The following is a 25,041-nucleotide window of genomic DNA, read 5'->3' on the forward strand; positions in this document are numbered from 1 at the left end:
TTTGAAAATTGTTGGAAAGATCAGTTTTTTTCAAATAGCACCACTCTATGGACTCTCTACTTTTAACAAGTTCCCCAGGTGACTGTTACCAGAGAAGTTTGGGAATCATTAGACTCTTAAGATTTCTAAGGGCCCCTACAGTCTTTAGACAATCTCCTCCTAAAAGCAAAGACCAAAAACCCTGGGGGGCTACACTGAGAATGAATTCACCAAACTACAAGTGGATCAGTTTATTAAGTAGGAAGTGAAGAAAGTGGGGCACAAATAGAACTATGCAACACCCAAACTGAACCGAATCTGAGATTCCTGAAAAAACATCTGTCAGTTACACAATTGGCCACTTCTTCCCCCGCTGATACAGGGGCTTGTCAGGGGAGTCGCGGGAATGTCAGGTAGCGGAACCGGTGGTTGCTCCTGGGGCTGGGAATGGTCTCTGTGTAACTTTCAAGGCAGGTCTCGGACTCAGGATCGAGACTTCATAGCAGATGCAGCCAGACCCAGCAAGATGGCTGCGACCGTGAAGCCCTGGGCAGCGATCCGGGTGCGCATCATGAGCTGAGAGCGGTGGCTCTGACCCCGATGGAAGCAGTAGAGGCCGTAGGTTAGGGCGGCCGCCGTGCCCAGGCAGCCTGAGGAGGGAACAAAGTGAGGAGTGGCACGTTCCGGCCCCGGAGGTCCCTCCCCGCTGTAGGCCTCCCGTACTCAGAGTCCAGAGCTGGGAACGACGGCTGAGGGAAAGGGGGTAGAGCCTAGTGGGTGGGTTTGGTCGAGGTAGGGTCCTCTCAGTTACAGGGCTCGCCCCATCTCAGCACCCCCCAATCCCGCCCAGCTCCCGCTCCAATCAGGATGACCTCTCACCGCCCGGCCCCATCGCCACAGTTCCGGTCCGCTCTCACTCCCGTCCCCCTTCGCTTTCCCGGTCCTCCCCTAATTCATTCCGTCAGACCTCACTACCCTATCCGTCTACAGTTCCTGCAACACCTGCTTACCTATGGGTACCATTGGGTTCTCGCGGGTCTTGCGAAGAAATTTTTCCTTGAAGCTTTCTTGAGTGCTGTAGATACTGGGGCTAAAGCCCTCAATGACTGGGGGCTGTGCTGGTTCAAAGGGTGCCCCGGGAGTCACAGGACCAGGAGCCGCCATGTTCCGGGGAACTGCTTTGGGAGAAAATACGGACGCTAAACTCCGCCTCCTGATGAGGTCATGGAAGGGGCGGGGAAAAGGAATTTGCTGAGCTTGTACGCAGGCGCCAACCGCTCATTGCACTCTGGGAATCGTGGTAATCCGCCTGATGTCGCTGTGGGGAGGACTACATTTCCGCAAATAGCCTGTAAAGCCCTCGCGCGCATCCGCCGGAAGTAGTCTGCGACACGAGGTGCTGCGAGTGCGAGCCACTTTAGTTATAGGTTGCCGGTTCGGTGGTCAAGGCAATGCCCAAGGCCAAGGGGAAGACCAGGAGACAGAAGTTCGGTTACAATGTTAACCGGAAGCGTCTGAACCGGAATGCTCGACGGAAAGCAGCGCCACGAATCGAGTGGTGAGGGGACAACGGTTTAGGAGACAGGGGACCTCGGCTGAGACAGCCGGCGAGATGACGGTTCCGTGATCTCTCTCTCTCTCTTTCCCTGTAGCTCCCACATCCGACATGCCTGGGACCACGCCAAATCCGTGCGGCAGAACCTGGCCGAGATGGGGTTGGCTATGGACCCCAACAAGGCGGTGCCCCTCCGTAAGAGAAAGGTACTGACATGGCAGGGTCCCGGCCCCTGACCCCTGTTTCCCACCATACTCAGCTGAGTTTCAGAACTTCTTCGTGTCCATTGCCACGCTCACGCTTTTCCTGGGTTTGCGACCTTCCCACAGCAACTCCGGCAGCCTGCACCGACTGTGGTTGAAAGGCTCTTTACCACCACCCTCCTACTCCCCAGCACACAGTGGACCTGGGTTGGAGCTCCCCCCTTTTCTTCTCCACTCATTTCTTTTCCCCTCCGAAATTAACCTGTTTGGGTCCCTTGGCATCTCAATGGTATTTCCCAGAATTTATCTTTTTCTGCCCTTAACTCTCCTAATAAGGACCCCCTCCCCGAGTTTGGGATTTTTGCTTATTCTTCCTTACACCTTTCCCTGTCATCTAGTTATCCTTGGTCTGAGGCTTCCTTAGTTTCTTCCAAATAAGTCTTTTTCTGCACCAGACTTTCAAAAATAGCACCTTTTTTTAACTCAGGAATTTCTTCCCTGCTTTAATTCATAGCACTTGTAAATACTTGATGGTATTTTATATATTTATTTGTTTATTGTCTGTGCCTCTTTCCCTCAACATAATCTTGGGGACAAGGATTTTGTGTTTTGTCCAGTGGTGCTTAGGATGTGACTAGTGCTCAATAGTTAACCTAATGAATGGACTAAGATTTTATTTATTTGGGGGGGGGGGAGGGCAGACGGAGAAGCAGACTCCCTGCTGAGTAGGGAGCCTCACATGGGGCTCCATCCTAGGACCCTGAGATCATGACCTGGGCTGAAGGCAGATGCTTAACTGACTGAGCCACTTGGCCACCCAAGCACCGCTGTCCCATTGCTTTTAGACAAGTTTCTTTTTATCCCTTCATGCCAGGGGAAAATGGCACTACTGTTTCTTGATCAAATGTGAAGCTGTAGCCAAGCACTGTCAGGTTGCTCCTTTTCATAGAGAAGATATCTAATATCTCCTCATTGTGAACTATAAAGAGGTTTCATGGGCATTGTTTCACTTGATTAGCACACATGGGGTGAGGTAGGCAAGGAGTATTATGCCCATTTTATAGATAGGTACAGAAAGATGAATTGCTTCCTTGAGTCCCTTTTGGAAACTAAAGCCTCTGGGGCATTGGTTCTCCCTCATCTATTCCTGCCTGCATATGTGTAGGGATTCTCATGGGTAATGCAGTTGTGTTGAGATGGGCAGGACCCTCTAGAATTTCCCCTCATCCAGGATCCTTCCTTTGTCTTCTGGTCTCATACGCTCTGTTCTCTGCAGGTGAAGGCCATGGAGGTGGACGTAGAGGAGAGGCCTAAGGAGCTTGTGCGGAAGCCCTATGTGCTAAATGGTGGGTGCTGGCCACATTCCTCTAGGTCACCATCCTGCACAGTCAGGGCTAGAAAGGGCCCTCAGATGTCTTCATTTTACAGATGGAAAAAACAGGCTCAGAGGGGAGAAGGGAGCTGGTCTGGGGCTCACAAGGTTAAGACTGTGTCTCTGACTGGGACATTTTCAGTCTACTTACTACACTCAAGCGTTTGAAGTAAGGTCAGAGATGTTCAGGGAGGATGCAGTCAGGCGCTTGAGAGAATAGAAATGACACCAGTGAGACTCAGGCATATGTTCAGCTTGTCATGAATTTAAGGATGAACAGATTTTTATAGAGATTCCATCATCTCATGTAATCTTTTCAGGGACAAATCAATTTCATGTGTATTAATGCTATAGAGACTGAATATTAAAACAGAGCAAATTCTGCAGGGAAGCAGGAATACTCTGAAATTCCCCACCCATCTTCTCTTACCTGTCCAAGATGTTTAGTGGTTCTGAAGTTAAAAGGGTTTTACATGGCCAGACATTTGATAGAGAATTCCTTGTGTTCCTATCAGTGATTCTCGTAAGAATTACTACACAGAATTGCATAAATAAAGTAAGGTGTACTTATTGTCAAATTTTTAAACTGTCATTCTTGAAAGAATTTTTAAAAATTGTGGTAAAAAACATATCACATAAAGTTTACTATCTTAATCATTTTTAACTATATAGCTCAGTAGTGTTAAGTATGTTTATGTTGTCATGCATTAGATGTCCAGAACTTCTTCATCTTCAAAAGTGGAACTCTACCCATTAAACAACTCCCCATTTCCCTGCCTCCCCACCCCCAGCCCCTGGCAACCAAGTCAAAGATAATTTTGACTATAAGCAATTTAGCACTTAACCCCTGGATAACATTTGACCACCTTGTTTCCATGAGCTGTTTTTCTCCTAGTTGAGAAATGGGGATTATTTGCCTAGGTGATTAATTAATTAATTTTAAAGATTTATTTATTCCAGAGAGCGAGGGAGAGAGCGATAGTGGGGGCAGGAACAGAGGGAGAAGGACAAGCAGACTCCACGCTCAGGGCGGATTCTGACACGGGGCTCGATCTTATGACCCATGAGATGATGACTTGAGCCGAAACCAAGAAGTCGGATGTCTAACTGACTGAGCCACCCAGGCGCCCCTAACTATTTTAACAGTGAAGCCATGACTGGCTCCACAGCTTCGCTTTTGCCCTCACTTGGAGCAGTGGGGCACTGGGGCCCAGCCTCAGGCCCTGGTTCCTATAGCATTCATTCTCATTCATACCTTTCCATTTCACGTTATTATTGTAACATTTCAAGAAAAGAAATTCTCAGGGAGTTTTAGAGATGGAAGGGAGTCCCGACCTGTGGTAGGCAATGTGTCTTCCTCTCTGTCCCCAGGACCCGGTACTAAGTAGAGATTAGTAGTTTGGTGCCTGCACTTTACCCAGCTGAGACCCAAAGAGAGATGGCTTACCTTTTAGGTAGTTGCGACACCCGTAGGTGATTGTGTCATGGCCTGGGACCCCAGGGACTGAAGAGCACTGCATTTGGGGATGGAGAGGCAGAGCCCATCTGATGGCCATGGTTTGGGGTGGGGTAAAAGGATGACTGGGCAACTCAAAAATGCAAGAGGCAAAACCTCATTTTCTGTATCCTGGTTTCTCTCACCCCAGACCTGGAGGCAGAAGCTAGCCTTCCAGAAAAGAAAGGAAACACACTGTCTCGAGACCTCATTGACTATGTGCACTACATGGTGGAGAATCATGGGGAGGACTATAAGGTGAGTGGTTTGGGCCTGGCAGGAAGAACCGCTTGGGTCTGTTGGGAAGGCACCCTTGACCATTTGGGGTCTGATCTGCTTGTCTCTTGCCTGAGGTGAGGAACCTGGACTTCAGGGATACGAAGTGGTTTGCCCAACTCAGGCAGTCCTAGGACTCGAACCTTTGCCTCTGTCCAGCACTCCTCAAGTGGCCTTTCTCCCTTCTTAGGCTATGGCCCGGGATGAGAAGAATTACTATCAGGATACCCCGAAACAGATTCGGAATAAGATCAATGTCTATAAGCGTTTTTACCCAGCAGAGTGGCAAACCTTCATTGATTCTTTGCAGAAGATTAAGATGGAGGTTGAATGATTGGCTTATGCCTGCCTCAGGCCTCAGCCTCCTGGACCAGAGAGGCTCCTTAAGGCAAAGAGGGGCATGTGGCCAGATGGGGCTGGCCAAACCCCATGGAATCAGAAGGTTGCACACACACACTCACACTCCCCTTTCTGGGGAAGGAACTGTCTCCAAGAGGCTTCTGAGGGCCCTGAGAAAAGCCAGAACCTACTGTTTTCAGAGTGGGTGGTTTGTTTACATATAGTCTGTACATAATAAAACAAGATTATTTTACTTCTCTGGTGGTTGTGTGTTCCCTTTGCAACCAAGCCCTGGGACTGCCCCTGGCTGAAAACCCACTCAGCCGGGGCAGAGAGGCCATCCAGCCCCTTATGTGCCACATTCCCACCCGCCCTTAGGTGTGGCCTCCTTCCTCTTGTCCTGTGTTCTGGTTCCATTGCTCTGCTTTGGTTTCCTGCACAGCATTAACCCTTGTACAGAAGCCTGCTGCTAACCCTGCACTCCTTGGGAGGGCTGTGTCTCACCAACGCTAGCCCCCCTCCTAGGCTGGAGGCTAGAATATTGGCTCGAGGGCCAGAGGGTAAGTAGCTGTACTGCCGCCTCCTTATGACTGGCCTTTGCTGCTCATCTTCCGATTGCTTGCCCTTAAAGGAACCTGAGGCCCCCAAATCTGCTGAGACTGTTGGACTGCTGAGTAGCACTCGACTGTGTGCCAGGTACTGTGTGCCACACTGTGGCCATTCTCTGGGGCAGGCCTACCTAATTTGGTGATGTGGGGTGATGACTCACATAGCAGGATCACAGGCACATTGTGGGGTGGGCACTGGGCATTTTCTGCTTTTGATACTTTATCGTCAGCTATTATAATCCAAAACCCCTCTCATTCCTAATGCTTCCCCTAGAAGGGCCCCTCACATCTGGTTCTTCTTACTGCTCTTAAAAAGGACTTGGTGTTTTTACATAGATCACTTCACATAAAACCCTGTAAGGTATGTGGCTTTATTGTTTTACAGGTAAGGAAACTGAGGCTTGAGAGGCCAGTGTGACGTTTGAAGTCAGTCCAACAGCTAAACCTGGACTTTCACTATCCTCCCTTTCAGCTCTTGAAGGCAGCCCATCAGTCCCATACTATCAGGGCAGGCTGAAAACGGACAGGGTCCCAGAAACCCCTCCTATGGGACCCAGCTGGCTTAGCCCCCAGCAGTGACTGGCCCTTGTAAGCAGCGTGCACACAGCCTTTGGAATCTAGACTGAAGCTGGGGACTTCTTTTTTTTTCTTTCAAGTAGGCTCCATGCCCAAAGTGGGGCTTGAACTCATGACCGTGAGATAAAGAATTACATGCTCTACAGACTGAGCCAGCCAGGCGCCCCACTAGTGAGGGTTTTTATTTGGCCTCATAACGTCCCCCACAGCATTCGAAATTCAGGCCTTGACAGCTGTCCCCTTGTTTCTTTACCCAATTCAGGTGCCAATTTTGGAAAGCTTTTCCTGCCACTGTCCCCCATCCTTAGGCTGTGTAAGTCTCCTGTCATCCCTACGTCCCAGACTTCCTGTAGCAATACATAGCAGTCATAACTGCCTTGTAATCTGCTTGACATCCCCTGCTGGACTGGGCTTGAGTGCAGGCACCTTCCCTGGGAATCCAGAGCTGAGCCCAAGGTGGGTGCTGGGGGAATGCTCCATTCTGACTTCTGGTCCTGTCAGCTAGAACTTCCAAGGAATGGCAGCCAGGTTTGGATACTTCCCAAAAGATATGAAGTTAGGCCAAAGCCCAAGTTCCTTACCACTTCCATGTGGGCTGAAGGGCCAGAGGACTGGGACTTGCTGTTGACAAATGATTGTGTCGCTGGAAGTATTCTGGGATCACCCTCCATACCTGCCCCTTGCTAGAGAACTGTGAGCACCCAGCATATACTCCTCAAATTAGAATTCAAACGAAACCATATCCAAGTTTTGGGCATTTATTGTGTGCCTCATATAGCCACTGGCTCTCCCTTATGTAGTTTGTCCTTGGCAACCCTGTGGGTCTGGATTCGTCGGGCTTGGGCTGGGACAGCAAGGCCTCTTTACTTCCAGATCTCTGATGGGACTTCTCCCCTCATGGACCCACCTCACAGAGGCAGCAAATGAGGAAAGGTTGGAGGTTCTTTTCATAGCTACTAGGAAGGACTGAAGCTGTGTGAGCCAACAAATGTGACAGAAAGACGGCTCAGACTGTTCCAGGTCTGAGGTGTGGGCTGGTACCACAGGTGAGCTTCAGCAGCTAGTTCAAAGTGCTGGCAGCTGCTATTAAACAAGCATAAGAACAAAATTTTTCCCAAGACCAGTGGGAACATTTTTTGCAGTATCTAGTGTTTCATTCAGCCAGATAGGTAAGAGTCCTCAGATTTTCATCAGTACCTCTCTGTGGAGGACTGGGAGCGCTGTGATGGACTGATTTCACCACCCAACCCCCGTCCTTATGGCTGGATACCAGTGTGTCAGTGCAAGAGGTACCAAGAGGTACCCCGAGGAGGCTCCTTGGGATTAGCAGCCAGTCAAGTTGGTGGTCTGGGAGCCTTTTTGCTTAGACCATCCACATGACCAAGCTTTGGGCCAAGTTGGCCTCTCCTCAGAGGGTTGACAGCAGGTGAGAGAATGGAAAATCAGAAGCCACACTGCATTAAGTAATTCTTAAGATCAGAAGCCGTCAGTGCCAGGGTAAATGATCAGGCATCGGTTCAACAGGCAAAGCAGAAGCTTCCCTTTGATGTGGAGTGCCCACCTGCTCTCTCAGATGGAGCCTACCTTCCAGTTGCCTTCATTAGAAAAGGAGAGGGGCTGACATCTGACCCCTATGCCATGCTCAGCTAGTTTGGGAGCTGTAGTGTTGGGGCAGCCTTGGCGGGGGCAGTGTCACCCAGGCTAGCTCAGAAAACTCACTTTGAGATGAACTCCAGATAATGGCTGGTTCCCAGGAGCAGGTGATCTGGGCTGGTGAGTCAGAAAGTCATACTCAGGAGCAACTGGGTAAAAGCACCACAGGCCAGGCCTACGGCTGTTCACAAGAGAGGCCCGTTGCTCTACTTTGCCCAGTCTAGTCCTGGCGGAAACCAGAGCGGATGAGCGCTGTTTGGTGCTCTGCCTGGAGGACAGGACGGTAGTCCCACTAGAGCACAGTGGTCAGCCACAGATGTGATGAGGCACACCCACAGGTCAAGAGATCATCTATGTTCTAGACAAGTATCAGGGGTGGTACTCTGGACCTTCAGCAACCCCCCTCCCCAGTGGTGTGCGTCTTCTGGTGTACCACTGGGACCTGTCAGTTCTGGGAGTGGTCTTCAGAAGTTGCTCAAGTAGGTGCAGTTATTATAAAACTATTCAAGTTCACTCCCCTCACTGGGGACTTTGAAAATTGTATTACATAATCATACTCATTAGACCAAAGGCAGATCTTAATTAGAAAAGGGTACCCTACAACAATGCTGGTTCCAGAGGTAAATGTCAAGCACTAGAGAACAAGGTGGGGTTTACAGAACAATCTTTCAATGTCAAAATGAAAAGCTGTCTGCAAAATTTCAAAGGCTACTCTAAAAGCCAAGTCATTCCTTAAATATTTAAAATAAAAGCAGACAAATCTTTCTTCGGCAGGAAGGTAATTAGAATTTCAAAGAACAGTGATTCTGTTGATACACCCACAGCCCAAGAGCACAGCAGGCCACTAACTACAGTCACACTTCTGGACTTAGGAGCGTCCCACCCCACCTTCCCTCCCTGTGCCTCTTCTCATGTAGGCCACAGCATGGAACTGAGGCACACTGAGTCAATGTCAAGTGAAATGAAGGCACGTCATCTCTATTCTCAATTAAAAAGCAAACTGAGTTGAGTATCTCCTCAAAAAAAGTCCCTCTGTGGCTACTGATTACTGAACGGCCCCTGGCCGACAAAAGTCTCCTTCCTTTGCACTAAAAAGTGTCAATATATAGATAAACTGGCTGATCACCAGAAACAGGAGAATCATGGAGTGTGCACTGGAGAGAACAGAAATTCTGTCCAACTTTTAGTTGGGGAATCAGCAGGTCCAGAAAGGCTACGGTACACAAAGCCTCCAGGTACCCTGTTGACTGATCAGCTAATTCCCATTTCTTTTTACCTGGATTTACATGATTGACATTTCCCCTCCTAGAGTCACCATCTACACGGAAGGGGGTTGTGTCCTTTTGACATACTGGGCCAAGTGGTGGAGTTTAAGTTTAATGTGGATCAACGTAAAGGAGGATACCGATTATAGCTGTAAATGATGGGGGAGAGCTAGAGCTTTGTCTGCACTGACGTGTGCAGGTTATCACACATCTCACAATCCCAGCTATTTTCGTCAAAGACACAGATTTTCCATGACAGTCATCTGGGGTTTTGATAACAGCACCTAGACACAGAACCTGAAACTTTGGTCTGTTCCTTGTATAAATAAATAAATAAATAAAACGCAGTTCTGAGGCCAACACCCAGCTCCAGTTGACAGTCTTCTCCCCAGGGACACAGGCTCCTTCCCCAGACTTCTGTAAACATGGGCATTGGCACAGTTAATGCAAGAGCAGCAGCTTCTGTCTCCACGTGTGGGGGAGAAAAGCCTTTCATTTTTCTGGCGAGGGGTGAATACCGCTTGATGTCATCATCTGGCGGGCAGGCCTTGGCTTGCAGAAGCAGGGAGGTTTCAGAAAACTCCCTGCTAGGATCTCCAGGTTTGTCCTAGCACTTCTTACCTTCATGGCTGGAAACTCTATCTCCAAATTAGAAAAAAACATGCAAATCACCCCTTTAAAGTGATGGTCCCAGGGCCTCGAGCCAGCTGGCCAGAGCTGGGGCTGCAGGACACTTCGAGCCTTGGAGCCAAGGCTCACTGTGTACTGCCCACAACCGGACTGCATGAGAAGGGCGGGGGGTCACCAGGAGGGACCAGTTCCGGCAGTACTTCTGACACGAGCCTGGTTCTCAATCACCAGGACCGGCAGAGGGAAGAACTGAGCCCGCTGAGCACCTCACTGCACACATCAGAGAAGGAGGGGTGCCTTCAGTGGTGGAAGTTGGATCCACTTCCAGCCTGGAGTGAGCCTCACCTGACTCCCCACTTCGGCCTCACGGCCACCGCACCAGGAAGGCTTCTGTGTGGTTCCTGGCCTTGCCCAGGCCCCGCTCTGGAGGGCGGGTGGAGAGAAAGGACGTGCTGCCACATGGCTTCTGCCTCGGGCCCACGCTGGCAGCGGGAAGCAGGAGCGGCAGGACTGGGGTCTCCAGGGTTGGCTGGCAAGTGAGGGGGCGGGGGCGGCCTAGGAGAGAAGCTCCAAGAGCAGTCTCCAGATATGCACGGTGCCGGGGTCTTCAAAGCCGGGTCCTGCAGGGGCGATGCTGGCTGCCAAGAGGAAAACCTCCCGCTGGCTATCGACAGCCTGCAGGCCCAGCTCCTCCTGCAGCTCCACCATACTCATGGACTCACTCAGGTCCTGGGATGAGACGGAGAAGCCAGTTGGAACAGAGCTCCCAGTTTCCCAGCACCCACACTGTCCTCCATGCAAAGAACTGTTTTTGGCTATCCTGGGGAACACTGGGGCCTAAGTTCCCAGAAGTGCCCTCTGGGCCCCTTGGTCGAAATTCTCTTCCTCATCTCTGACTTTCCTTTGTTACCAACCTCTTTTCATACCACCATTAACCACTGTGGTGAGAAAACAGCACCTTCTATAAGCCAGGCATTGTGAGAGGCACTCAGACTTATTATTATAGTTTATAAATAGAATGATGATGTAATTCATCATCCAACCCAGAGTACTTCTGAGACTTAAAGTGGGCACTATTAATCATTATACCAGAACAACAGGCATAAATGGGGACCATCCCAGGCAGACCAGGACATATGGTTACATATTTATAAGTGATTGTCAAGGATTTCCCGATAGGGGAAACTGGGGCAAAGACGTATAGTTTCTCTACCAGTCAGGTTGGAAACAAGTGCCATGGTGCTCAGGGACGTGGGCCAGGCCACAGGAAAAATGACAGAACTCCATACTGTGGCAAGGTTTTACCTGGTATTTATTGAGAATGGCACCTTGAGCCTGTGATGCCGAGGGTTGCTGGGCCAAAGGCCCAGGAGAAGTATAGTGTGGTTAAGAGCCGGATCTTTGAGGAAGATCTGAGTTCAAGTCCCGACTTTGCCACACACCAGTCTTAACTTTGGGCATGGAGGGGTAATAACAAGGCCTGTCATGGGGTTTTGTAGGATTTAAGTGAGGTCATGATTGTCAGGTGCTTAGCCTGGCACGCTATAAGCACACTTATAAATGTTATTTATTATTGTTATTTCAACCTGCTCAACTTATCACTTCCCAGCTTTAGCTCTCTGCTCTAGACCTGGAAGTCACAAGGACATGGCAAAGTAGAAAAGGCACAAGTTTTGGAGTCAGACATCCCAATTCCACTGTTTTAAAGGTGTACAACCTTGGGGAGATTACAAAACCTCTCTGAGCTTCAGATTTCCAGTCTGTAAAATGGGAATAGTATCCCATACCTGGTAGGGTCAATTAGAAGCATAATATGAAATGTTATTTCATACCTCACATGTAGTGGATACTTAATCATTATTTTTCTCATTTCTCCAGGATGATGGGTAACAGGGAGACAAAGGGGAAGGCAGACAGGATGAGGATCAGGGATGAGGAAAAAGCACAGGTAGAAGAGTGGGGGACAGTATCTCAGCCAAGTGCTCCAGATCACAGGCCTGGGCCTGCATCTCTCTCCTGTGCTCCCTGCCCCTGCCCAGGGATCAGTGGATCAAGTCCAACTGGTCTAAGCCAGCCTCCCATGGCCCTCACCTGCTTGTTGGCCACCACAACGACAGGCAGGTCAGGGTCCTTGTCCAGTAGCTTGTGCAGTTCCTGCCGGGCCCAGGGCAGCCGCAGCCGGTCAGCCGAGTCCACCATGAACACCAGCACGTCTACTTCATTCACAAACTCCTTCCAGTAGAAGCGTAGGTTCTGGCTGCCACCGACTGAGGAGAGGCCAGAGGCCAGCTCAGAGCCTCCCTGGGCCCTGGCTCTCTACATATATCCCCAAGACCACCCCACTTCCAGTTTCCCAAGGTTCCACCAGCCAGGGGCAAGGAAGACCACAGGTTCTGGAGCCAATCTGGTTTAGCTTTGGCTCTGACAGCTGGGGCTCCCTGGGCAAGTCACTACCTTCGAGCAGCAGCGTTCTCCCTCTCACTGAACTTACCCACTAACAGGTTGCAGCAAAACCCAAAGGTACCATGTGCAACACACCTTTCACAGACTGGCATACAAGGTGCTCATTTCCTGGGCTACTTCCTGCCAATTCCTAGCTTTCTCCCCGGACAGTGATGGTGTGGTCAGAAGCCAGGACTCCCTGCCCAGCCTGTGCACAGCCATTCTCCATTCAGTGTCTCTTGTTCAGTTTGGTCATCCCATTTTCTTTCCTTGCAAATACCATACTCAGTCCTACCACCACATGGCCGCCCACGTAGTACCCCCAACTTGGGTTGCCTTCTTGTCCCCCTGCACAGTCCCCATTAGCCACACTGCATCCTAGTGTTTCTGGATATACTTCTGACACTTGTGGACTCTATGCTCTTTAAGGAGCTGTTTACATCTGGATCCCCCCAAAGCCCTCAGCACAATGCCTGGCACATAGCAGGCACTCAACAAATATTTACTGAGTGCTTACTAGGTGCCAAGCGCTGATCTGGGTGCTGGGGATACAGAGGTGAGCAAGGCAGACAGGGCCCTGATCTCAAGGAGCTCCCTCTGTAACCAAGACAGACAGAGCAATAGCAGGTAAGCACATTTCAGAAAGGAAATAAAAGAGAAAAAGTGAAAACGACTGGGGGTGGCTTTGGACTGGGTGGTCTGAGAAGGTCTCCCTGAGGAGACAGCATGGGACTGGAGTCTGGGATAATGAGAAGGAGCTAGCTAAGGGAAGAGGCAGAGGAAAGCATTATAGGCAGAGGGAAGAGGAAGCTCAATGTGTTTGAGAAACAGAAGGCAGCCAGTGTGGCCAAGGCAGTGCCAGCGGGAGAGGGGAAAAAGCCACAGCCGGTGAGGTCGGCCAGGGCTTGACAACACAGGGGCTGTCAGGCTACAGTGAGGCCGTTGGGGAGCCCCTTAAAGGTTTTACGCAAGAGCAACATGGGTTTCTGAAAGACACTGCTGGCTGACAGTAGGGGACAGAAGTGAAAACAGGAAGACCAGCAAGGAGGCTATTATAGTACTGAGATGATGGTGGTTCAGACCAAACAGGCAGTGGTGAAAGTGGGGAGAAGTGGACAGATGCAAAATCTATTGGAAAATAAAGCTGAAAGAACTAGCTAATAAAATGGACAGGATATGGGAAGTGGGGGAAGGGGGGAGAAGGGAAGAGTCATCAAAGATACACAAAGGGCTCATCTCGGCTGGGCTCCAGGTGTAGACCATAGCCAAGTGAGTGTTGTGGGAAGGGAGAGTTCCAGTTCCAGGACTTGAATGGGAGATCTGGGTTTGAATCCAGGAGCAAACCTACTGAACCTGAGACTCTTGGGTAATATGAAAACACCAAACCCCTTCTCCCAGGGTTCGGGGTTGGGGGGTACTCTCTCTGCCAGAGTGGGAGTCAAGTGCAGAATCCCACTTGAGCCTTTTGCATCCCTGGCACAAGAAAGGGAGACGGGGAAAATATTGTTTAAAGGACCAATTTCCAGGTGAATATCAATGTTTGCCACAATCAGGGAGGAAAGATATAGCCAGGCCCTCAGAGTCTGATCCCACCACCTAGTGCGTAACCAGTCTTTATCGTCTGAGCCCTTTGGCTGGCAGGAAGTCCACTAATCTCTCCCACCAAGTCTGTAGTTGGGACACAGGTGGCTAAGTACTGCTGTCTTCTCAACAGCCCCTCTGCCAACCTCTCCTGGAATCCCCCTGAGGACAGGGGCTGCCCAGACCCTCTCTTATCACTCACTCAACAAGCTCTCCCAGTTACCTGCTTGAGGCTGGGCCCTAGGGGCCAAAGCTGGATCAGACTCATCTGTGCCCCAGATGCCTAGTCAGAAACATAGGCTGGTATGTGCCAAATACCAGCTCAGAGGAAGAGCCCTTAACCTAGCTTAGGAGTCAGATAAGGTTTCATAAGGATATCATGTTTGACCTAAATCTTTTAAGAGAGGCATTCTTCATTTTTTTTATTTTTTAGTAGGCTTCACACCCAAAGTGGGGCATGAACTCATGACCCTGAGATCAAGGAGATGCTCTACAGACTGGGCCACCCACATGCTCCTGACCTAAATCTTGAAGGAGGTGTAGCAGTTTATTGAGGGAAGAAGGGCTTTCCAGACTGAGGGAACAGTGCAAGCACAGGACAGAAGAAAGAAAACAGCAAGTACCCTTCAGAAACAAGCAATGTAACATGGTGCTTAACATTGAGAGCCTCCAGGGGCACCTGGGTGGCTCAGTTGGTTAAGCGTCTGCCTTTGGCTCAGGTCAGGATCCTGGGGTCCTGGGATAGAGTCCCACATCGGGCTCCCTGCTCAGCAGGGACCCTGCTTCTCCCTCTGCCTCTCTCTCTCTCTCATGAATAAATAAAATCTTAAAACAAAACATTAAGAGCCTCCAGTCAGAGAGTGTGCATTAGCAGACTGGCAAGGTGGGTGAGCCAGGATAAATTATTTAACTTGCTGGGCCTCCCTTTCCTCATGTATGTAACAAGGGTAATAACTGTTTCCAGTTTTTCCGAGTTGTTGGGAGGATTTTATTAAGTAATGCCTGTCAGATGCTTGGCACAGAGGTAACTTTAGCTTTTGGTATCGCAGTATTAGGCATGTGAGCTTCAGTTGGGGTGAGGGACAGGCAGTGACCAAGCTGGAACTGCCCAATCATGAATGGCCCATCATGTCAGAATACAGAGCTTGGACTGTATCCTGTGCCCCAGAAAGGCAGGGGAAGAATGTCATAGAGGGACGTGTCCTGCTTAGATATACATGCTGGAGCCACCCCCAAGCAAAGATTCCCGGCTTGGGTCCAACTGAGGTGATGGGAAGACGGTGTGTGTGTGTGTGTGTGTGGGGGGGTCTGCTCACTCTCTAGCAGGTCCACCTCGAAGTCCTTGGTGGGCAGCCGCACAGAGTTGAAGCCCCAGGTGGGGATGTGGCCTTCCAGCGGAGGCTTCCCGGACAGCACGCGCAGGAACGTGCTCTTCCCCGAGCCATCCAGCCCCAGCACCAGCACCTCGCGCTGCTCCAACTCCTCCAGCGCTGGCTCTTCGTCGTCCTCGTCTTCAGGCTGTGGGGCACAGGTCAGGTTGGGGCCGGCACCCTCCCGCCGGAGCCTTCCCAAGGGAAGACCGAAGACACCAAAGCGCCCATCCCCGCCCTCCACCCGTCAACCGGAAGGCAGGCAGTCCCGGTCTGGTACAGTGGGACCAGCGCTGCCTCTGGAGTCCTGAATCTCAAACCCCATTCTTCTGGCTTTTCCTGAGTAAGCTCGGTGAAATTTCTTCCCCTCGCGAAGCCTCAGCCTCCTTAGACTGACAATCTCCACGTCCCAGGGTCCACCGAAGGCGAAAAATTCGCAACCCGCCCGGGGGCCGGGGAAGGGGGCGGAGGCCTCTCCCGGCATGCCCCGGGACGCGGGCTGTGCGCACCGCACGGGCGCCGGCCGAGCGCGGGCTGGACCCGGCGCGGTCCCGACGGCGCTCCAGGGCCGCGCCCTCGGAGCTCCAGCGCCCACGAGGAAGCCCGGGTCTCGCGGCCGCGCAGGGCGGTGCCACATACACCCTGAAACGCCCACCCATCCTTCAGTTCTGGGACTCATGACTCCTCCCTTTCGCCAGGGGCCTGCGGGCTGCGGCACCAGGGCCCCTACCCAGGCGCTTCTGCCCTCGCGGGGCGTCACACCCCTCAGCTGCACGTGCGGAGGTCCAGACCCCGGCCCGGCACTCACGTCCCATTCGTCCCACTCAGGGAGGCAGGCAGGCTCCGCGCCCCACCAGGCCTCGCCCCGGTCCCAGCGCCGCTCCCGTCCGCGCCCGAAGTAGGCCTTCCAGAGGATGAAGAGTACTGAGCCCAGCACGGCCGCGGCGCCGCCCAGCGCCAGCACCAAGGGGCTCAGCGGCCGCGGAGCCATCAGGCCGGGCGAGGGGCACGGGTGCGGGCTGCACGGGCCGAACCACCGGGCCCGCGGAAGATGGCCCCGCTGTGACTGCGGTGGCCGCGCCCACCCACCCAAGCCCAACCCCGCACTACAAGCCCCACAATGCACCGCTGCTGTCGCGACAGGCGTCCCACGCCCCGGCGGCGGGAGCGGGGGCGCTGGCCCGAGCGCCGGGACATCCCGCTCCCGCTGCTACGTGCGGTGGGGAATTGGAGGCTGTGCCTGGGCAGGACGGGAGCCGGTGATATTGGCAACTCCCGAGCACTTGCTGTATGCTTAGTGGAGAGCTGATCAGTGTTCTCGGTTACTCCGTAAAACAGTGTTTCCTAGAATGGAAAGCGGAGGCCCAGGTCGCACTGTAGTGCATTGGTACAGTCGGCACTCAAACCCCAAGCGATGTTTCCTGGGCATCTCAGGACCTCGGGGAACAAATTGAGGCAAGTCACACGGCAATGGGGTGGCAGGTTATGGAATGGCAGAGGTGGAACTGGAACCCGGGTCCCTGACTTTTAGTACTCTACCCTCCCTTGGCTGCTTCCCAGATCGTGCTAATGAAGCAGGCAGGATTAGGGGTCCGTGTTTAGATCGCCTGATCACCTAGTCCTCCGCGACTTCCAGTGGCTGCCAGGGTTTCCAGGTGTAGCAGGAGAAACAGCCTGAGGCACTTTAAAAGAGGACTCCATGAGGGTCTGCAGAATGAATAGGTGTTTTTATTGTAAGCAACCCCAAGCCATCTTGTTGACCAGGAGCGTCTCGGGGTTCTTTTCTGGTCATCTGCGGGTAATGATCAGATCTCTCGTTTCAGGAAACTGCCCTCCCTCCCTGGTTACTACCTCTCCTTTTCATTGCAGTCCTACTTCTGGGTAATGTGCGTTTCCTATTTTTCACCCAACCCACCCAAGGAGACTTTCACCCGGGTCTCTAACAAATGCTTCCTTGTTAAATCCGTTGGTAACATCTTAGTTCTTATTTTGCTTGACCTCCTTGCACCATTTAACACTGTTAAATGGGGTCTTAGCAGGTCAAAACCTGGCCAGGGTGCCCGCTCACTCCTTGAGGGATCACCTCCCTGGTGAGACGGGCGTGCAAGATTCCCAAAGAGAAAAATAAGCACCAGTGAGTTTATCCAGAACTTTGCAGTCAGAACATTGAAAAAAAAATTTTTTTAAGGGATTTATTCTTGGCATTCATGTAAGGTTTATGTCATTTCATTTTTTTTTTTTAAGATTTTATTTATTTATTTGAGAGAGAGAGAGAATGAGAGATAGAGAGCACAAGAGGGAAGAGGGTCAGAGGGAGGAGCAGACTCCCCGCCGAGCAGGGAGCCCGATGTGGGACTCGATCCCGGGACTCCGGGATCACGACCTGAGCCGAAGGCAGTCGCTTAACCAACTGAGCCACCCAGGCACCCAGGTTTATGTCATTTCAAAAGAGAGCACCTTAATCCCTTGAGAGCTAAAGGCTCCTGGAGGTCTAATTTGGCCTTACCTTACCTTACCTTTCCTGCCTCCTGACACACAGTGGGTGATCATCCTCTTGTCTCTCAGCTGGAGTTCAGTCACCCTGGGTGGTGTCTCTGCCTGAAACTATCTGTCATTCCACTTGAGGATGTTGACTGGGCCTTTGTCATCTTGGAGTCTGATGTGCTCAGTATAAGAATGAGGCCCAGAGAGATGCCCGGGTGGCTCAGTCAGTTAAGCGTCTGCCTTTGGTCCAGGTCATGATCCCAGGGTCCTAGCATGGGGCTCTCTGCTCAGTGGAGAGCCTGCTTCCCCCTCTGTCTGCCGCTCCCCCTGCTTGTGCTCGCTTTCTAGCTCTCTCTCTTTCTCTGACAAATAAATACATAAATAAAATCTTTTAAAAAGTCCCTTTAAAAAGAATGAGGCCCAGAGTTCACACTTAAATATTTGGAGAATTGGCTCAGTTGCACGTGCTCCTCCCTTAGCCTCTATGACACATTCTTTTCTTGATCTTCTCCCTCCTCTCTAACCAATCCTTTTCACTCTCCTTTTGCCTGGCATTGGCTGCCATTAGCTGAAACTAACTGGACCGTTTGGCAAGGCAACTTTGGAAATGGAATTGTCAGGAGTTAGCCCCCTGTCATACAGAGCAGAGCAGGTAAAGGGTGAGGGATGGAGCCATGAGTCAACAGGCACATGACCAGCGTAGTCCACCCCTTTGCATCCAGTTTTACTCTTATACCCGTTTTTAACTTTGTGCTTCCACATACCATGATGCAATATCCATCAGAAAAATAGTCACTCTCCACCTTCTGAAAAAAGAGAAGGCAAAGTCCCATCTGTCAATATATCCATCTCTGGGTGATGTTAATTCCTCTTCAGTCATAACCCCATCTGGATATTCTACAATTAAAGATTAAATTATAGCGGCACCTGGGTGGCTCAGTTGGTTAAGTGTCTGCCTTCGGCTCAGGTCATGATCCCAGGGTCCTGGGATCGAGCCCCACATCGGGCTCCCTGCTCAGCGGGGAGCCTGCTTCTCCCTCTCCCTCTGCCTGCTGCTTCCCCTGCTTATGCTTTCTCTCTCTCTCTGTCAAATAAATAAATATAATCTTTTTAAAAAAAGATTAAATTATAAAGATAACCACTGCCACCTTTACTTATACAGTCCAGCTTCCATATTGCTACACAGCAGTCTTTACAAAAGAAAAGCTGGCAATGTCATTTTCAGGTTAAAATTCCTTAGTGGCTTCCCATCTCCACCAGGATAAGTACTACGTGTCTCTGGTGATGGAGCAAGAAGGGAAGCAAGGAACTGGCATTTAATGATCATCTACTATACATCAGGCTTTGTTCTGGTGTAAAATGTACTGCTGTGCAAACATTTGTCTGTCTTCATCTCCTGGGAATTGTTTTCCTAATGACTGCGTTAACTGAAAACCTGCCATGTTTATATGACACTTGGCATGAATAATTAGTCCAAGGGTAATGACTTGGATCAGGCTGGACCAAGGAGACCCTTCCATGGGATTCTTAAATTTGGTACCCAACGTCTTGAGATCAATCTGTCTTGGGTGGATTAAGATGTAAAACTTACCACCTATAGGCAGCCATTTTCCCCACCTTTAAAGAAGAAGGTTTGAGGTCAAAGAGGCTGAGGTAGAGCAGGAAAGGCAAAGACAGAAGGCAGAGCTGGAATCCTGGTGCCATTTGCATCCGTGGGTACTAGTTATTCCTAAAGTCCAGGGTATATTTGTGTTCAACCCTTTTGTAACTAACTTATTTACTTCCTCCCTCTCCTTCCTTCCTTCCTTCCTTCCTTCTTGTTTCTTTCATCACTATCTGGGAATCACAATATGCCCAATCCATAGGATGCAGCCGCAAACAACATAGCATCCAATGAGGGGATCCGCTTTACAGTGAGAGGTGCAGGAGTGGCTCCTTGACCAAGGGGTCCACTGGTTAAATCGTGCACTGTACTATCCAGGGGTAGCCAGCTTCAGAGAACACTGGCTTATAAGTAAGGCTAAAAGCCTTCTGCATTTCAGTTATTTATACCTTTGTCATGCCTTTTAGGGAATTTTCTGAACCTGATCTTCATACTTGCTTATTTGGTCCTTGGCTATATCCACTCTGCTATTCACCACAGCCTTTCAGGGCTTTATTTCATATCTGGTTCTATAGTTGGTTCTTTATGATTTCTTGTTTCCCCCTTCCAAAATCCTCTCTTTTCTTTTTTAGAGTAATATTGAAAATGCTTATTTTCAAATAAAAAAAATAAAATGCTTATTTTCATTCATTGTCCTGACAAGTCCATTAACTCTGATGTGTCTGGATAAGGTAGTCCTGTATGTTGTCTGTTCTCTTGTTGGGTGTGCGTCCCTCAGGCATTTATCTGCCCCTGTGAGTTCCTCTTTCCTTGGGGCCAGGACTAAGTGCCTGGGGGCGGTGGCATAGCCCAAGTGTGGTGTATTCCTGGTGAGTTGGGAAGGAGGAGACGCTGGTGTACAGTCTGCACCTCTAGTTGGTGCTGTCCTGAGCAGCCAGCTGCATCCCTGGAGAACCCCTCTGTTCCTCTCTCTGCCCGGGTAAGACTTAGAAGCCACCCCCCCATCCCCCGTTGCTATAACTTGGTGCTTAGGGTCCAGGGAGAAGGAAAAGGAGCCATGGAAGAGGCTGCTAAGGTGCCTGCCGGTTCACCCCCCACCCAGGTGACTGCCTCCCCCCCCCCCCCCCGCCCCCGCCAGTGCCTTCTCAGCCTGTGGTAACAGTGATAGGACTGGCCAAGGTCTGTCCAGGGCAAGGCGTGGAAGAAGAAAGACTACCTCTGTCCGAAACCTGACAGAGCCTGATTTCCTTCTTGGAGCTCAGTCATCTGCTCTGGGTTTTGCCATTGTCCACACCAAAGCTGACGGTCACGGGGCTGGTCTCTCTGATTTGCCAGCTTCCCTTTGATTCTCAGGTATCCCCCGATCTGGAGCTGGCTTGTGCTCTCTGCCATCTGGTCAGCTTATCTCCGTCTCATAAAAGAGAAAATAAACTTGAGAGAGGAGGTGGTTTCTCCAAAATCATATAGTGAATAAATGAGGCAGCTACTATTTGAACCAGGTCTGTGTGTCTTGAAAACCATGCTCTTAGTATCTTGTATCTCCCTGTACCGACCCTGGAATCTAGGTCCACTCATTTTATCAAACTTTTCTTCTGAAAAAGAAGGGAAACTCAAGGGATTGGCTTTGAAGTCTCTCACATGTGCCCTCAGTTGGATTTTAGGAGGTTTCCTTTTCACAGACGTAGACGAGCTCTTGAGTTGTTCATCATTTAAATTAATCGGCTCTTAATGTTTTTAAATTTAAAATTATTAAATATGTCGGGGTTCCTGGGTGGCTCAGTCATTAAGCGTCTGCCTTCGGCTCAAGTCATGATCCCAGGGTCCTGGGATCAAGCCCCGCATCGGGCTCCCTGCTCAGCGGGAAGCCTGCTTGCTTCTCCCTCTCCCACTCCCCCTGCTTGTGTTCCCTCTCTCTCTGTGTCTGTCTCTGTCAAATAAATAAAATAAAATCTTTACGATTACTAAATATGTCAAACATGTTCAGATATCCATGTATTGACCAAAACTTGAGAATTAGCATTTTGCCATATTCTTTTTTATTAGAAAAATTTCAAGCATAACTAAGATGCTATTCCTATCTCCAGAGATAACCATTATCCTCAAGTTGATGTGTATCATTCCCATTCATACATCTCAAAACTTTGTTTTGGTTTAATAATATACATAAATGATAATGTGGCACATTCTGATCAGATGCGGCCGGTGCAGGCAGTGAAAGAATACACCCAAGGCAGAACAAAAGAGATAAAAGTTTACTGAATACACAGCAAGCGAGCAGCATCCAGGACAGCAAAGGAGAGACTGCCAGGAGGCAGTCATGAAGGGCTAGAGTTACAGGGAGGAGTGAAGAAGTAAGGGACTGTATGGAATTTTCCCTTTTTTGGTAATCTTTGGGACTGTGCCTGGTTGTAATTGGTCAGTTAGGGCCTATGGTTATTTTGAGGTGGGTCGCTTGATGAGCCTGTTTGTGTCAGCTTGGTGATCACTGTGGGCCCTTCTGCCTTGTTCATGTTCCCATTGCTCAAACCTGTTGCCTAAAAGTGGCCTCTACAGGGGTGTCTGGGTGGCTCAGTAGGTTGAGTGACTGACTCTTGATTTTGGCTCAGGTCATGATCTAAGCGTCATGGGATTGGCCCCACAGAGGGCTCCATGCTCAGTGCAGAATCTGCTTGAGATTCTCTCTCTCCCTCTGACCCTCACCCAGCACTCGGGCTTGTGTGCTCTCAATCTCTCAAAATAAATAAATAAATAAAATCTTTAAAAAAAAAAAGTGGCCAATACAGGTAACATACTGTTGTTATCTTTTTTTATTTTTATTTTTTAGATTTTATTTATTCATTTGACAGAGAAAGAGAGAGCACAAGCAGGGGGAGCGGCAGGCAGAGGGAGAGGGAGAAGCAGGCTCCCTGCTCAGGAGCCCGACACGGGGCTCGATCCCAGGACCCTGGGATTATGACCTGAGCTGAAGGCAGACGCTTAACTAACTGAGCCACCCAAGCGCTCCTTTTTTTTTTTTTTTTTAAGATTTTATTTATTTGACACAGAGAGACACACAGGGAGAGAGGGAACACAAGCAGGGGGAGTGGGAGAGGGAGAAGCAGGCTTCCCAGTGAGCAGGGAGCCCGATACGGGGCTCGATCCCAGGACCCTGGGATCATGACCTGAGCCGAAGGCAGACGCTTAATGACTGAGCCACCCAGGCACTCCCCCTTTTTTTGAATAAATACTTTATTTTATTTATTTGAGAAATTGAGAGAGAGAGAGAGAGAGAGAGCACAAGAGGGGGTCGGGTCAGAGGGAGAAGCAGACTCCTCACTGAGCAGGGAGCCTGATGTGGGACTCGATCCCAGGACTCCAGGATCGTGACCTGAGCCGAAGGCAGACTCTTAACCGACTGAGTTAATCTTTTTTTAACCCAATGTGATGTTTTTGAACCATATTGATACGTGGAGACCTAATTCATTCATTTCTAATGTTGTGTAGTATTCCCTTGGGTGAATATATCACACTTTACTTTTTTATTCTTCTGTTGTTGAAATGTTTAGGCTGACCACATTTTGCTCTCACAATGATGCAGTGAAGGTTGTTAGAGGCATCTCCTTGAGCACATTTGTGAGAACTTTTCTAAAGTACATCCTGGGGAGGGGTGCCTGGGTGGCTCAGTTGGTTAAGCATCTGCCTTTGTCTCATGATCCCTGGGTCCTGGGATGGAGCCCTGTGCTGGGCTTCCTGCTCAGCAGGGAGTCTGCTTCTCCCTCTTCCTCTACCTTTCCCCTGCTCATTCTCTCTCTCGCTCTCTCTCTCTCTCCAATAAATAAATAAAATCTTTTTAAAAAGTCTTTAAACAAAATAAAATAAAGTATATCCTGAGGAGTGGAATTGTTGAGTCATTCTATTTGTGCATCTTCAAAGTTAATATTACCAATTTGCTCTCCAAAATGGTTGTCCTAATTTATAATCCATTCTAAAAACATATCGAGTCTCTATTTCCCCCTATTTTTGCCAACATATAGTATTATCAAACTTAAAATCTTTTGTAAATCTGACAGAAATGAACTTATATCTCTTTTTTTTTTTAAGATTTTATTTATTTATTTGAGAGAGAGAAAGAGCACACAAGGGGGAAGGGTCAGAGGGAGAGGCAGACTCCCCGCTGAGCAGGGAGCCCGATGCGGGACTCGATCCTGGGACCCAGGATCATGACCTGAGCCGAAGGCAGTCGCTCAACCAACTGAGCCACCCAGGCACCCTGAACTTATATCTCTTTGTTTGTTGGTATTTTTCCCGTTTGGAGTGAGGATGAGGAACTTTTTATACGTTTTATATAGTCACCATTCAGTTTTCTTTTTCTGTGATTGGTCATATCCTTTTCCCATTTGTTTAGTTAGCAATTTGGATGAGTATTAGTTATTGGCTGTCTCCTCTGTCCCTGAGGGCAGGGACTGAGTGATTGCTGTGCCTCCAGCACCTAGCACAATTCCTGTCCCTTCAATATTCATCAATCCTTGCTGCGTGGGTACTGATTGCATCTACTGTGTGCGGACATCTACTGTTCTTTCTGTCACCTCCCCTTTTTCCTATGGGATGCTTTTTCCATCCCAATCATGAGATTCCCAGAGAAGCTGACATTTTCTAACGTAACATGCCCCTGGGCACAGATGACTGATTGCAGTGGGAGGGAGCACTGACCTAAGCCAGGGCAAGCGTGTGAGGCTTTCAAGATTTGAGAAAGAGCCATACTCTTCTTGGCGGATGTAAAGCTGGAGAGCTATCAGCGTTCATGTTCCCTACAGACACAAAGAATGAAGATAATGTGAAAGACGAGAAAATTTGAGCTTCTGGTTTCAGGTATTCAAGAAGGATTCTGTGAGCTAAGCTGGTGGAGTTGAGTTCTCTCCTTTTAACCTAATGAATTCTGACTGAAGCACTTTACATTTGGATTTTTCCCAATTTTTTTCTTTCAAAAAATTTCAAACTTAAGAAGAAAATTGAAGTATAGTTTAGTGAACACTTGTAAACCCTTCATCTAGATTCACGAACTGTTAACATTTTGCCTTATTGGCTTATCTATCTCTTTCTTCATATGTATATTCAGATACACCCACATACATAAACACACAGATAACACACAGTCTTTGAAAATTAGTTGCAAACATCACGGCATTTTAGCTCCAAATATGTCAGAAGTTCCCTAATAAGAACATGCTCCTACATAACCACAGTACCACTATCACACACGGGAATTTTAATGTTGATATAATACAATTGTCTAATATACAGCCAATATTCAAATTTCCTCAATACTGTCCTTTATAACTTTTTTTTTTAAACAAAGATTTTATTTATTTATTTTAGAGAGCGAAGGAGAGTGTGTGCATGTACACCTATGCGGGGTGGGGTGCGGCGGGGAGCAGGGAGAGGGACAAGCAGACCCTGAGCTGAGTGCAGACCCTGTCCTGGGGCTAGATCACATGACTCTGAGACAAGGACCCGGGCTGAAACCAAGAGTCTGCACTCAACTGACTGAGCCACCCAGGTACCCCATATAGCTTTTCTTAAACAGAAAATCTGTGATTCAATCAAATACCACGTGTGGTTTTAGCTGCTATG

At 49.5% G+C, this 25,041-nt stretch overlaps 3 protein-coding genes across 4 annotated transcripts; 1 reads left to right on the forward strand and 2 right to left on the reverse strand.

Moving 5' to 3' along the window:
• Positions 1 to 215: 215 nt before the first annotated feature.
• HIGD2A (HIG1 hypoxia inducible domain family member 2A) lies at positions 216 to 1,190 on the reverse strand. Its single transcript, XM_027605030.2, has 2 exons — positions 990 to 1,190; positions 216 to 629 (listed from the first exon to the last, which is right to left on the reverse strand). The coding sequence occupies exons 1-2, from the start codon at positions 1,141 to 1,143 to the stop codon at positions 463 to 465; spliced, it is 321 nt and encodes a 106-aa protein (XP_027460831.1). The 5' UTR covers positions 1,144 to 1,190; the 3' UTR covers positions 216 to 462.
• Positions 1,191 to 1,271: 81 nt separating this feature from the next.
• On the forward strand, positions 1,272 to 5,472 carry NOP16 (NOP16 nucleolar protein). The gene is made up of 5 exons (XM_027605029.1): positions 1,272 to 1,537; positions 1,632 to 1,740; positions 3,014 to 3,083; positions 4,756 to 4,862; positions 5,071 to 5,472. Exons 1-5 carry the CDS (start codon positions 1,431 to 1,433, stop codon positions 5,212 to 5,214), a joined length of 537 nt encoding a protein of 178 aa, XP_027460830.1. The 5' UTR covers positions 1,272 to 1,430; the 3' UTR covers positions 5,215 to 5,472.
• A 3,087-nt stretch (positions 5,473 to 8,559) lies between these two features.
• On the reverse strand, positions 8,560 to 16,423 carry ARL10 (ADP ribosylation factor like GTPase 10). 2 transcript variants are annotated; one of them, XM_027605026.2, is made up of 4 exons: positions 16,153 to 16,423; positions 15,291 to 15,492; positions 12,043 to 12,218; positions 8,560 to 10,680 (listed from the first exon to the last, which is right to left on the reverse strand). In XM_027605026.2, exons 1-4 carry the CDS (start codon positions 16,333 to 16,335, stop codon positions 10,507 to 10,509), a joined length of 735 nt encoding a protein of 244 aa, XP_027460827.1. In that variant the 5' UTR covers positions 16,336 to 16,423; the 3' UTR covers positions 8,560 to 10,506. The 2 variants fall into 2 exon arrangements, with proteins under 2 accessions (XP_027460827.1, XP_027460826.1); XM_027605025.2 differs by having other exon boundaries at positions 16,075 to 16,423.
• Between the last annotated feature and the right edge of the window lie 8,618 nt (positions 16,424 to 25,041).

This window comes from Zalophus californianus, chromosome 5, assembly GCF_009762305.2.
Source record: "Zalophus californianus isolate mZalCal1 chromosome 5, mZalCal1.pri.v2, whole genome shotgun sequence".
NCBI lineage: Eukaryota > Metazoa > Chordata > Mammalia > Carnivora > Otariidae > Zalophus > Zalophus californianus.

Bases quoted from the DNA above. Each gene is read 5' to 3' on its own strand.
- HIGD2A (XM_027605030.2), bottom strand. From the start codon at position 1,143: ATGGCGGCTCCTGGTCCTGTGACTCCCGGGGCACCCTTTGAACCAGCA. The intron at 630-989 runs GTAAGCAGGTGT...TTCCCTCCTCAG, and splicing joins GAACCCAATGGTACCCATAG to GCTGCCTGGGCACGGCGGCC.
- NOP16 (XM_027605029.1), top strand. From the start codon at position 1,431: ATGCCCAAGGCCAAGGGGAAGACCAGGAGACAGAAGTTCGGTTACAAT. The intron at 1,538-1,631 runs GTGAGGGGACAA...CTTTCCCTGTAG, and splicing joins GCAGCGCCACGAATCGAGTG to CTCCCACATCCGACATGCCT. The intron at 4,863-5,070 runs GTGAGTGGTTTG...CTCCCTTCTTAG, and splicing joins ATCATGGGGAGGACTATAAG to GCTATGGCCCGGGATGAGAA.
- ARL10 (XM_027605025.2), bottom strand. From the start codon at position 16,335: ATGGCTCCGCGGCCGCTGAGCCCCTTGGTGCTGGCGCTGGGCGGCGCC. The intron at 15,493-16,074 runs GTAGGGGCCCTG...TGTGCCCCACAG, and splicing joins GCGAGGGCAGAAGCGCCTGG to CCTGAAGACGAGGACGACGA. The intron at 10,681-12,042 runs GTGAGGGCCATG...GTCTCATCCCAG, and splicing joins TTGTGGTGGCCAACAAGCAG to GACCTGAGTGAGTCCATGAG.